At 42.2% G+C, this 13,149-nt stretch overlaps 1 protein-coding gene across 2 annotated transcripts in view; it reads left to right on the top strand.

The window, feature by feature from the left end:
• Nucleotides 1-13,149, top strand: part of GALNTL6 (polypeptide N-acetylgalactosaminyltransferase like 6) — a 1,199,405-nt gene that overhangs the window by 1,159,159 nt on the left and 27,097 nt on the right. For both annotated transcript variants that reach the window (XM_035022700.1, XM_035022699.1), the window contains one exon: nt 8,105-8,221. In XM_035022700.1, coding sequence (XP_034878591.1) covers nt 8,105-8,221 — 117 coding nt within the window. The remainder of the gene's footprint in view (nt 1-8,104; nt 8,222-13,149) is intronic.

The raw sequence follows: 13,149 nt of genomic DNA, 5'->3' as shown, positions 1-13,149 counted from the left end.
GAGTAAATCTTAAATGTTATCAGCTCCCCCCCAAAAAAGATAATTATGTGAGGGGATAGAGGTGTTAACTAACTTTATTGTAGTAATCATTTCACATATGATATATTAATAACATATAGTGATATATTAATAATATATATCAATGTTATATAATTAATAACATATATCAATGTTATATAACATATATTAATATATCAATAATATCTCAATAAAGCTGAGGGGGGAAGTGTAGTAACGGCTAAGGACAGATACATCAACCAATGGAATAAAATAGAGAACCCAAAAATAAACCCTCACTTATGTGGTCAATTATTTTTTTGACAAGCGCACAAAGATCACTCAATGAGGAAGGGACAAATCGTACTGGGAAGACCGGAGACCCACTGTTAGTGGGTCATGTTCCCCAAAATTCATATATTGAAATCCCAATCCCGAGTACCTCAGAATGTAACCTTATTTGGAAAGAGGGTTGTTGCAGTTGTAATTAATTAAGATGAGGTCATACTGGACTACAGTAGGCCTCTAATCCAATATGAGTGGTGTCCTTATAAAAATAGAAAACTTGGACACAGACATGCATAAAAGGAGAATGCTATGTAAATATGAAGGCAGAAATCAAGGTGATGCATCTACAAGACAAAAAGTGTCAAAGATTGCCATAAACTAGAAGCTAGGAGAGAGGCATGGAACATATTCTGCCTCACAGCCCTCAGAATGAATCAACCCTGCCAATACCTTGAGCTCAAAATTCTAGCCTCTAGAACGGTGATACAATAAATTTATGTTGTTTAAGCCACCTAGTTGATAGTACTTTGTTGTGGCAGCCCTAGCAAACTAATACATCTACATGCAAAAGAATGAGGTTGGAACTTTATCTTATATGCAAATTTTACCTCCAAGTGGATCAGACCTAAACACAAGGGCACAAAATTCTTAAAATAAAACTTAGGGGGAAATCTTCACGGCATTGGATTTGGCAATGGTTTCTTAAATATGACACCAAAAAGAGGCAACAAAAATAAAAATAGATAAATTGAATTTGATTAAAAATAAAAACACTTGTGCACCAAAAGACGATATCAAGCGAGGGAAAGGCAACTCCGCAAAATAGGAGAAAACATTTGCAAACCATATATCGATGAGATTAATGTCCAGAATGTTTTTTAAAATTCCTACAATTCAACAACCACAACAAAAACAAAAAACCCAATTCAAAAAAGGTAGAGGACTTAAATAGACATTTCTCCATAGAGGACATACAAATACTGGATAAACCCATGAAGACATTCCATATCATTAGTCATTAGGGAAATGCAATCAAAACTATAATGAGATGCCACTTTGCACCCACCAGAATGGTTATTATCAAAACCAGAAAACAACAAGCATTGGCAAGGATGAAGAAATTGGAACCATTGTACATTACTGGTAGGAAAGTAAAATAATGTGGCTGCTATGGAAAACAGTATGGTGGTTTCTCAAAAAGATACATGTAGAATTACCATATGACTCAGTCAATTCCACTCCTAGGCATATACCCAAAAGAACTGAAAACAAGTAAACCAACAGGCATTTGTATGCCAGTGGTCACAGCATCATTTTTTACGATAGCCAAAAGGTAGAAACAAACCCAGTGTCTATCAATGGATGAAGAGATAGGAAAATGTGATGTATATGTATATTAATATGTGTATTACATACAATGCAATATCATTCAGCCTTAAAAAGAAACAAAGTTCTAACATATGCTATAATATAGATAAACCCTGAAAACATTAAGCTAAGTGAAATAAGCATGACCCAAAAGGACGAACATGGTGTGGTTTCACTTATGAGGTATCTAAAATAGGCAAATTCAGCGGCACCTGGGTGGTCCAGTCAGTTAAGCGTCCAACTCTTGATTTCAGCTGGTCATGATCTCAGGGTGGTGAGATCAAGCCCCGCATAGGGCTCCCACACTCAACAGGGAGTCCTCTTGAGATCCTCTCCCCCCCCCTCCTTCTGCCCCTCTCCCCAACTCTCTCTCTCTCTAAAATAATAAATAAACAAATATTTAAAAAAATAAAATAGGCAAATTCATAGTCAGTAGAATAGAGGCTACAGAGGTGGGGGAAGTGGGGAAGTTACTGCTTAATGTTTACAGAGTTGCTATTTTGGGGGATGAAAACAGTCTTGGATATAGTGGTGACGGTTACACAGAATTTTGAATGTACTAAATGTTATTGAATTTTATACTTAAAAATGGTGGAAATGGCAAACTTCATATTATGTGTATTTTATTACAATTTTTTTTAAGCCCACGAGATGTTGAAGGCCTGGGAGACTGGAAAGGAGAGGAAAGCAATAGGGCGTTCAGTATTAAGGGACAGAATCAACAGCTAATTGGGGGTGAGGTGAGATATGGGGTGTCTAAGGTAACACCCAAGTTGCCAGACTGAGATCACGGATGTCTGCTTCTAATATCAAGATTAACAGGCGATCAGGACTAAAGAATAGGTCTGGAGTGATGGGCCACAGTTTGTTCAGTTGTAGTCTCTTTGTATTTGAAGTGCCTGTGGGACATCTCACAGTATAATAGAAATGGGATCTGACTGTGGCATCACCACATTTACCATCGTAGTTGAGACTGCTGAGAAAATAAATAAGCAAATAAATAGTAACTAACACCCACTGACCTCTTGCACTGTACTAACACCGTGCTAAGCACTTTGCATGTATCAGTTCAATCTTTGCGACCACCCTCTGAGGCTCGAGTGTCCTCATTTTACAAACCTCATGCTGAGCCATGATTATGCGGCATTTCCTTGCACCGTCAAACTTCCATATATGTGTTCACTTCTGATCCCTGAGACTAGAGTGTCTGTCTGTCATTTCACTCTCAAGATTCAATTCCACGTGTCCTCTAGAGCCCCTTCCAATGTTATCAGTTCTAAGTGCCCCAAGCTGTCATGCTCAGACCTGATCATTTCCTCTTCAACCCTCACTTAGCATTCAGTCATCTAACGAAACCCCTTCCAAGCGCTGTCTCCCCACTAAGGTTGTTGGCTCTTTGGGAACAGGAGCTGTTTTTCCTTTGTCCTGGGATCTCCATCAAGGACTCCTCAAAGCACCTTTCATTCAGAAGCACTCCTTAAAAGTTGACTTTTTAGAAATGGATGAATTGAGCTTTTAAAGGAATACACGGCTAAGGTTAGGGGGAAGGTGTTTTTGTGACTGGCGAGCAGAACCCAGACCTGCGCAGTCTCCACTCAGTTATCTCTCCATACCACCCTACCACTTTCTTTCTTTCTAGCTCGGCACACGAATTTGCATTGTAAAATCAACCATGGTCCATGAAAGAGGAGTATCTTGATTACTTTTGTCATGTTAAAAATTCACAGCCAGAATAAGTGGGAGCCTCAAGTCTTTCCTCCACTCAGGTGCTCTCTTATGTCCTCACTAGACCTCAAACAGCACAAAGGAGACCGGTTTTGTTGTGGTGGTGGTTGTCAAATTCAAATTTATTTTTATCAAATGTTTTTTGTTGAGATATAATTGACATAAAACATTACGTTAATTTCAGCTGTACAACATAATGATTTGGATATTTGTATATATTATGAAATGATCACCACAGTAAATCTAGGTAACATCCATCACCATACATTGTTACAATTTTTTCCTTATGAGAACTTTTAAGATCTACGTTCTTTTTTTTTTTAAGATTTTATTTATTTATTTGACAGAGAGAGACACAGCGAGAGAGGGAACACAAGCAGGGGGGGCAGAAGAGGGAGAAGCAGGCTTCCCGCTGAGCAGGGAGCCCAATGCGGGGCTTGATCCCAGGACCCTGGGATGATGACTTTAGCGGAAGGCAGAAGCTTAACGACAGAGCCACCCAGGCACCCCTAAGATCTACTTTCTTAGCAACTTTCAGATATACAATACAGTATTATTAACTATAGTCACCATGCTCTGCATTACATTCCCAGGACTTACTTATTTTATAACTGGAAGTTTGTACCCTTTTGAACCTCTTTGCCTATTTCACCTACCCACCCCCCCGGAAGTGATTCTCTATTATTTTTCACTGTGTACCCAGTATGTGGTAAAGCGCCTGGGATAGAAGGTACTTGATAAAATTTGTTGAATGAATCATGAACCCACTACTTCTTACCTAAAAGACTCTGATAAGGGGGAAATTAGCAAACCATGCTCTCTCATTTGTTCAACTGAGCCTAGTCTCTCTTTAACAACCAACAGAATTAGCAATCCCAAAACTACTAGCCACCCTGACATTTATACCACACTCCCCTTCTCTGGGACCTCTTTTTAAAAACTTCGTGTTTTGGGGAGGGGGCAAAAAACGTTCACGCTGAGACTGACTTCTCTTGTATATCTAAGACATTCTTTACTCTCTGCCAGACCTTTTCCTAAGCCTTGCCGAAAAGGAGATTATCTCTGTAATCCTGTCATACGTAATGATTCCCTTTTCCCTCATTTTTTTCCAGCTTCCCACCCATTCTTAGTCAAGCCCTACCTAACTTCCTAATCCTGTTCAGTGTCTCTCAGGATTTCTTGACACAATTTTAATGATGCTAAGCCCTGAAGCTGGACATCAAAGGAATAAAGCATGAATAGTATCTATTCTGTCATAGATTTATTCAGTGTTCTGTGTCCTAGATTTGGGTGTGTGCATGTGTGTGAACTGCTTTACTTTCAGCCAGACACAAAGCCCATGTTGAAAAAGCATAAATCATTTATAAATTTGCTAACCCCCATTTTTTACCTTTATTCAAATAAATCAACAGAATTCGCTCTATTTGAATTTTATTCACCTGTTTATTTATTTTATTTTATTTCATTTTATTTTATTTTTACTTGAGTATAGTTGACACGCAATGTTACATTAGTTTCAGGTGTACAACATAGTGATTTGACAAGTTTATATATTCTGCTACGTTCACCACAAGTATAGCTGTCATCTGTCCCATTACATCGCTGTTACAGTATCATTGACTATATCCCTAGTCCCACGACTTATTCACTCCAAAACTGGAAGCCTGTATCTCCCACTCCTCTTCACCCTTTTTGCCCAACCCCTCTCTCCTCTCCCCTCTGGCAACCATCAGCTCTGTTTGTGAGCAAGAGGAGAGGACAGGAGTATGTGCCGAAAAGGTGAGGATAAAATGAAAGGAAAGAGAGAAGCAAGTGAGGATGGCCTGGTAGCAGGCTTGAATCCAGGTGCCTACCTTACCCTATATTCTCTAACATTTCTTCTCTGGCACAACTATGAGCTGGAATTTACACAGATGTAGACAATTATGCCCCTGAAACTTGAAAGTTGGCTTCCAAAGCAAGTTTATCCCATTGTCTATGCAGATGCCATTTGAGTGAGAATTTAGAAAATTCAGGAGTTTAGAAAATGACCTCCTCCAGCCCTGCCAGAGCCCTTCAAGCTCATAGCATTTAGAAACCAAAACGAGGCTCTCTGATGGGCTTTGGTGTGTATCCACAGGCAGATTGGGCAGATTTGCCACTCAGCGTCCCGGGCTTGTGTATATTCTTTTCTTCCCGATGTCCTCCTTTTCCAAGAGCAGACAGAGCCCCTTCAGTGAGTGAGCACCACGCCAGCGGACAGAGAAGGGCACACTTCTCCCTTGGTGGCCAAGTGGCCATAAACCATCCGAGGCCGCTGTTGTCCTAAATGTGGTTCTGAGCTCCCAGACTCAAGTAGAGGGAATAATAGTGCCCTGAAGCTGTCTTAGGCACACACTGTTCCTGGTTCTCTAAGAAGAGCGAGTCCCTGAGTTACACGGTCCAACAATGGAAAGCGAGTCCTGCCCAGAGTTCTGTCAGGCAGCTCCCAGGTTATACACAGCTTTAGAAAATGGATACCCTGGGTTCAGATAAGGCGATCAAAGGGGAGCTTTGCAGAGCGTGCCAGGCTCAAGTCAGTGACAGAAAAAGCAAACTTTTGACCTTCTGGGTGTTTCTAGTTCACCAAAGAAACTCAATCACACACCAAGGAATTGATTTTACAAAAGGCTGATTTGAAGCTTGGCTCCCCGGATCCCATACTAAAATTCCTCCCTGGTGCTTTTTTCAGGAAGGCAGAGAAAAGTGAAGAGAAGTGAGAGTGAATCCAGTGCACTTTGACAGCTGCTGAGTTCATTCCCTGGCTTTCGGGATTTCCCACCCTACTAGGAGGAAGGATATAAGTAGTTTTCAAGGAGTGGGTGGAAAGCATTTTCCCTAATTCAGGGTTCAAACATGGCGTCTGTAGGTTCCAGGAAAATGAACACTGAAGTGCTGGTGTGTATCCGCTTATAGCTTCCTTGATTAGTTTATTTTTGTAAAAGTGTCCGTAGCTTTCTTCGGATCCTCAGAGAGGTCTGTAGACCAAACTAGGTTAAGAACTGTTGCCCTGTGTCCTACATTATTTCCCATTCCCCTGGCATTGGGGACAGAGACCCTGAAGGTAGAGGTCCAGTAGTGGGTGATGAACCGCCACTGTGGTCAAATTCCCTGAATAAGGAAACTGATGATCCCATTGGCTCCCTCCCGAATGACATTATACCAACCTCTACTCCGACAGTAACTGAAATGAGAAATCACTCCCTCCACCACAGTCTCACTCCGGCATCATTTATTCCTTTCATAACACTCAGTATATTTCATTATAACCTTCTCCCTACCTCTTGCCCCCATCCCAGTACGAATAGGCCTGCTTCGGCCATCCTGCTCTGGACAGACTCCTTATCCTTATCTGCTTATTCTCGGCAAAAGAGCCTTGACTAAAATCACCTGAGTACATCCTGTTCTTGTTTCTATTCTTAACAATACCCAAAGGGATTATTATAATCCAGGACTATATAAAGGCATAAAAAGGATTGAGATCGCTGAGCTTAGCTAAACATTGACTCCTAAGTAACAAACCATAAACAACATCCATCTCTATTACGGGGCGTTGTTCCGATGTCAGCAGAATTGGTGAAATCCTCGGGCAGGCCGACTTGAGAAGGGACACGTGTCCATGGCCTAAACTCTTCCTGTTACTATTTCTGTTGTTGACACTTTTCCTAGCCCGCTCTTGGCCCACCCCTAACTACTCCGTTCCTTATGTCAGTATTAATATGATAATTGGAAAGAATTATCAGTCCCTTTTTTCCCATTCTGCAACTTGTAAAAGTTCAGACTATGTAAAATAGAGAATCTTCTATGTAAATCTTCAGACTATGTAAAATAGAGAATCTTCATCCAGCACAGCATTGCACCGATAGTACCATCTTTCCTATTTTGCTAATACTCTAGGGTGTCACTGAATTGATCATCCAGGAGAAATGCTACACCACGACCACGGGTGTAGACCGGGATCATCCAGGCAAACCGGGACATGGTCCCTGCACCCTGCACAGAACCATGCGGTGCTCAGTGATTCGTTCTTTTCTCTCACGCACAACTTGCATCACCTGCTTCATATTGGATCTCTCTCCCAGCTAAGGCGGAAAAGGTAGAATACGCTCTGGAGCAAGAAGATAACAAATCCCAAGTTAGGAACTCCCTGAAGAAAGAAATCGCCAATTTGCGGAAGTCAGGAACAAGGCTGCTCCCCGCCTTACATTATTCCATAGTCCTTTGCGGCAGCCCCCAGCTGCAGCCTTGCTCTTCAACCATCTCACATTCCCTGACATGCCCACTAGGCCATATTACAGTTAATTCCCTGACTTGGCTCCACAAATTGCATATAAATTTAAAACATCCTTCAGGAATCATGTAATCTAAAAGACAACCACTGAGAGGCGCCTGCATGGCTCAGTCGGTTAAGCGTCTGCCTTCAGCTCCATGATCGCAGGGTCCTGGGCTCGAGTCCCATATCGGGGGCGGGGCGGGGGGGTCCCTGCTCTGCGGGGAGCCTGCTTCTCCCGCTTCCCCTCCCCCTCTGTCTGCCCCTCCCCCCGCACGTGCACGTGCACCTGGGCGCACTCTCTCTCTCTCTCTTTCTCTCCCCCTCGCTCTTTCTCAAATAGATTAAAAAGATAACTACTGAATCTATACCAGGATTACCAGGAGCTAGGGGTGCAAGAAAAACCAGCCTCATGCTCATTCTTTCTTCTTTCCACAGATTCGAAACGTGGCAGCAAATCTCTGCGTGGACAGCAAGCATGGAGCCACAGGCACTGAACTGAGGCTGGACATCTGTATCAAGGATGGTTCTGAAAGGACGTGGTCTCATGAACAGGTAGGTCAGCAACCAGAAGTGACAGGAGCAAGCGGGGCTGAGGCAGGCATGGAAGCATAGGGTGAGATCTCTAACCGGGACGGGTGGGACGTGCAGTGGGGTCCTGCTTCCACCACCAACCAGCTCTGTTGTTCAGTGAATTACTTACCTTCTTGGTTTCTGTTTCCTCTCAGAGCAGCTGTGATAATCAATTGAGATCGTGTACCAAAATGTGCTTTAAATAGTAGAAAGGATGGTAGAAACGTCCTAGGCTTATATTTCCTTTCCCAGAATGGTAGTCTTCAAACCAGGAAAAGCCTGTAGAGTGCTATGTAATCTTCCAACTAAACTTCACAGTTTTACTGAAAGACTCTTTGTTATTCTGTAAGTGTTTTGCGACTTTATCTCATCTTGTTTCCCCTCTGGTGATATATTGAAAAGAATCCTTTACATACCCCTCTTGTTGCTGTAGCAGTCTGTCATCCTACACATGAAAGACAACTTTGAGGCAGTAACAGCCCATCATGGGCTTCCTGGGATACTTTGGAACTATTTATTGCCTTTGATTGAAAAGCATTTCAGGGCAATTCTGTTTATTAAGTGAGTTGCGACTCCTGACCCCCTTTGAAAACTGATGGTCCTTATAACGGACTTTCCTCACAGTGTCATTTGCAAAAGAGAAAAGATAGTGGGTAGAATTGTGTCTGCCCCTTTTTATTTTCTTAATTTTTAATTATGAAAAATCGAATAGGGGGATGCCTGTGGCTCAGTCGGTTAAGTGTCTGCCTTCAGCTCAGGTCATGATCCCAGGGTCCTGGGATCGAGCCCCACATGGGGCTCCTTGCTCCCCAGGGAGCCTGCTTTTCCCTCTGCCTCTGCCTGAAGCTCCCCCTGCTTGTGCTGTCTCTTTCTTTGACAAATAAATAAATAAAATCTTTTTTAAAAATCAAATAGGAAACTATAAAAAATATTATAACACACCTTGGCACAGTCATTACACAGATTGAACAAGTATCTGCAGCTATTGCCATATTTTTTAAAAGAATAAAATATACAGATACAGGTAAAGCCCCTTCCCTATCGTACTCCCCCTCTCCCTCTGCAAAAGGCTACATCCCACGTTCAGGATAGCATAAATTGCCTGTGCTTTGTTTCCAGAATTTTCCATAATGCCTCTCTTATGAAAATCGGAAACAGTAGACAAGCAGTTTCCAGTAAGGCTTGAGTTTTCTCCTATAGCTAGCATCCTCAAGGACCCATCTTGTATAGGAAACTAGTGAAGACAAACGATGCCCAGCCTAGGATCTTAAAGAGCTGTTCGGGTATGCTGAGCTACATCATGTCGGCACCTCGCTGGCCTCCCCCCGCTGTCCCATCCGACCCCGCGTGTGGCCAACACCACAGTGCAGAGCAACGTGATTCGGGAAAGCCGCGGGGAACCAAGTGCACAGCACAGGGCAGAATTAACGCCATCAGCCAACGCACCAACACTGCCCCTCCCCGATCGGTCATCTGGCCCTTGCACTCTGATCCACAGCCTCATGGTGTTCCAGAAGGATCGTGGGCCTTGCAGTCAGGCTCACCTAGATTGCAGCCACCTTAACCTGTGTGACCTTGTGAAATTGTTACATCTTTCCAAGCTGGAGTTCCTCCACCTCTAAATAGGGACAGTAATATTCACCCCACAAACAGGTTTATTATGAGAATAAACCGTGTCTACGATATAAGAGCATCTTGCTCCTGTGGTAGGGGCAAAATAAATGTACTTTCCCTTCTGCTTTATGCCATCTCCTCCCCCAGACCACTTTATACTAACACTAAATTAGAAAACTCTCTCAGATCCAAGCTGCCAAAACCAAATACTATTTATCATTCACTCAAATATATCTTGCAGTGAGCAGACACCTATCAGATGGGTTTTAAGGAAGGCTCTGCAGGGGCGCCTGGGTGGCTCAGTCAGTTAAGCGTCCGCCGTCGGCTCAGGTCATGATCCCCGGGTCCTGGGATCGAGCCCCACATCAGGCTCCCTGCTCAGCACGGAGTCTTCTTTTCCCTCTCCCTCTGCCCCTCCTCCCTGCCTGTGCTCTCCCTCTCTCTCTCTCAAATTTAAAAAAATGTTTTTGAATAAAAAAGCTCTGCAGCTCCAGGATTTACTGATGGGAAGGAATATCAGCAAAAGTTGACTTGCCCCTACTTCCCCCATCTCCTTCGGTAAGCACCACAGGAATGTTACTAGGGATGTGAGGAATAGTCTGGCCTGTCACCTCCAAGAAGCAATTTTGACTTCAGCCTGGGAGCAAGAAAGAAGGCTTCAGAGGCCTATCAGTAGGACCCACATTTAGAGTGGAAAAGGATACTTTTTTAAAGAAAAAAGAAAAAGAAGCATGCCGTATGGAAAATCTATGTCTATTGGGCTAAATCCCTCTCTACCCTGTGCAGCCCAACCAGGAAACACACCTAGCCAGCCATTGACAGGAAGTATGCCTTGCCTGAATGCCTGAATCAGGTTTCATAGTTCTATCCCCTGGAATGTTCTAGAATGAAATATGATCTGGATCACAGATTTTATTTGACATCCATAAAATACATGTAAATAAAACCAGCTATACCGCATACACTTTAAAAATGGTTTCTTTTTCCCTCCTCATGCCGAACTGCCAAAATCTATGTCATGTAATTCAATAAATAGTCACCAGAGGGCAGCACCAGACAAGCAGACACCTACATGAGGCACAAAAAGACCAGTTAATACAGAAAAGATTCCTGATCTCTAGAGATTCTGAAAACAGAGCTACAGGGAGATTAAACAAAGTTGACAGGAGGTAAAAAAATGAATCGTCTTTGAAATACATATTACAATATATTGGCTTGGTGATTAAAACATTACAAGCTGCTTTGTTTTTCCAATAATCATCTGTAAGCTTTATTCACTGTATTACTCAGTGACTTACATGAATTAAGACTCATTCTTCTCCATTTAGATTAAAATGTCTGGGCGAAAAAAGAAGTATATCAGAGCAGGAAAATTATAGGTATTCTTTGTTATTCAACAGCATTCAAAGAACCCACAAGGGGCACTTATTAGAGTTGAAATGATCCTTTTTAACAAATGGCAAAAATAAAACACAAATGAATAAGCAAAATAGTTACATGGGAAATAAAGGATCGTCTACTGAAGCACCGTTATAAGAAAATGCCTCTTGCTGCAGAACACCAGCGATGTCTAATGTGGCTTCTGTGAAGGAAGCAATTTGTGTGATTCACTTTTCCAGGGCCTTCTATTTAGCTGTTTGAGATCACTGTAGCATTGTGTGCTGGCTTTCAGCTTCCTTTAGGGACCAAGAAAGAAAAAGCAGAGAGAACTTAATAAGACTGTAAGGTCTGGAAAGAATACCCTCCAAATGCCATTAGGAGTCCAAGGGAGAGGGAAGGGAGGAAGTGGCCTACAGTTTGGACCTGGCAGCAGACTCTGATCTCATGCTGGGGAGGAAGCATTGTGGCCGAGCAGGCCTTCCTCCTGCTGAGGAAGCAGGTCTCCCTTCGCAAGACCTGGAGTGGAGATGTGCACAGAGAGATGGGAGCAAGTCCATGTATGTGGTAAGGGACTGATTCCCGGGATACACAGCCTCACTCGCAGAACAGAGTTGGGTACCGAGTAGAACATGCACTACCTCAGATTTCTGCCAACCACATAACAAGGAAATAAAATAGAACCACCCAACGGAGAGAAAAATATTTTCAGTCTTCTCAAATCAGGTAGCAAGCTCAAGGTGATAAGTGTATTTGCAGTACTAAGTCTAGTTGAGCTTATTCGTATGACACAGTATAAACCCGGGCAACATTACACATACCACATTGATAGCAAAGCAAAGAAGTACAAGTTATGTATCATTCTGGATCTATATTTAAAAGTAGCAAGTGGAGAGATTAACATCCATTTACTCTAAAACTGAGGATTTGAGGTTGGAAAAAAAATCAAAAGTTATTGTACAGGAAGCCTGAATGAAATCTAAATCCTTCCATCAGTAAGGAACAGTCCAAGGGTAAGAGACAAACTATAAATGTCACAATAACATCATCACATGCAAACGATGAAAATACATTCACAATGTCCTCTCATTTCTGGTTCGACAAAATTGCACAGGAGAAAGCATGCCTAATGAATGAAAGGCTTGGTGCCTGATTGGATTGACATGGCCATTAGGATAAGATAAATGGCAATAGAAAGCATTCCGAAGACATAAGAGAGAAAAATTCTAGCTAATGGTAGGTGCTGAAGAATAAAGCAGTTGATATAATCTGGAAATGTCACTTGGGGTGCAGGAAAGTAATCACCATGTAATCATGATGATGATGATGATGATGATGATGATATAGCATAAAACACTGTAGAGACAACCAGCTAACAACCAATCTACAAATTTAAGAATGATTATTGTGCTACAATGACAAATCTAGGAATGAGAAATAAAAGTCCCCTAAGGAGCCCTGGGATATAATTGGGACAATAGATGAATAAGTCTATCAAGAGAAGAATTTGTTAATGTTTGCTTTAACACAGGAATTCTTTTGTACTTAACTGATCCATTTAATAAAAAATAAGAAAAGTAAAAATTAAGAAAGTAAAAAGTAAAAAAAAGAAATAAAGACTGTCTATAAAAGAAGATATAAGCCAGGGCGCCTGGGTGGCTCAGTCAGTTAAGCGTCCGACTCGGTTTCGGCTCAGGTACTGGTCTCAAGGGTGGTGGGATTGAGCCCTGCATCTGGCTCCCCGCTTAGCAGGGAGACTGCTTGAAGATTCTCTCCCTCTGCCCCTCCCCCCACTTGCTCACCGTTCTCTCTCTCTCTCTAATAAATAAATATATCTTTTAAAAAAAGGCATAAACCAGGGGGCCTGGATGACTCATTCCATTGAGCAGGGTACTCTTGATTTCAGCTCAGGTCAGGAT

Source organism: Mirounga leonina, unplaced genomic scaffold (assembly GCF_011800145.1).
Source record: "Mirounga leonina isolate KUSES-001 unplaced genomic scaffold, KU_Mleo_1.0 Mir_176, whole genome shotgun sequence".
NCBI classification, from domain to species: domain Eukaryota; kingdom Metazoa; phylum Chordata; class Mammalia; order Carnivora; family Phocidae; genus Mirounga; species Mirounga leonina.
This window is presented reverse-complemented; position numbering and strand designations above follow the sequence as displayed.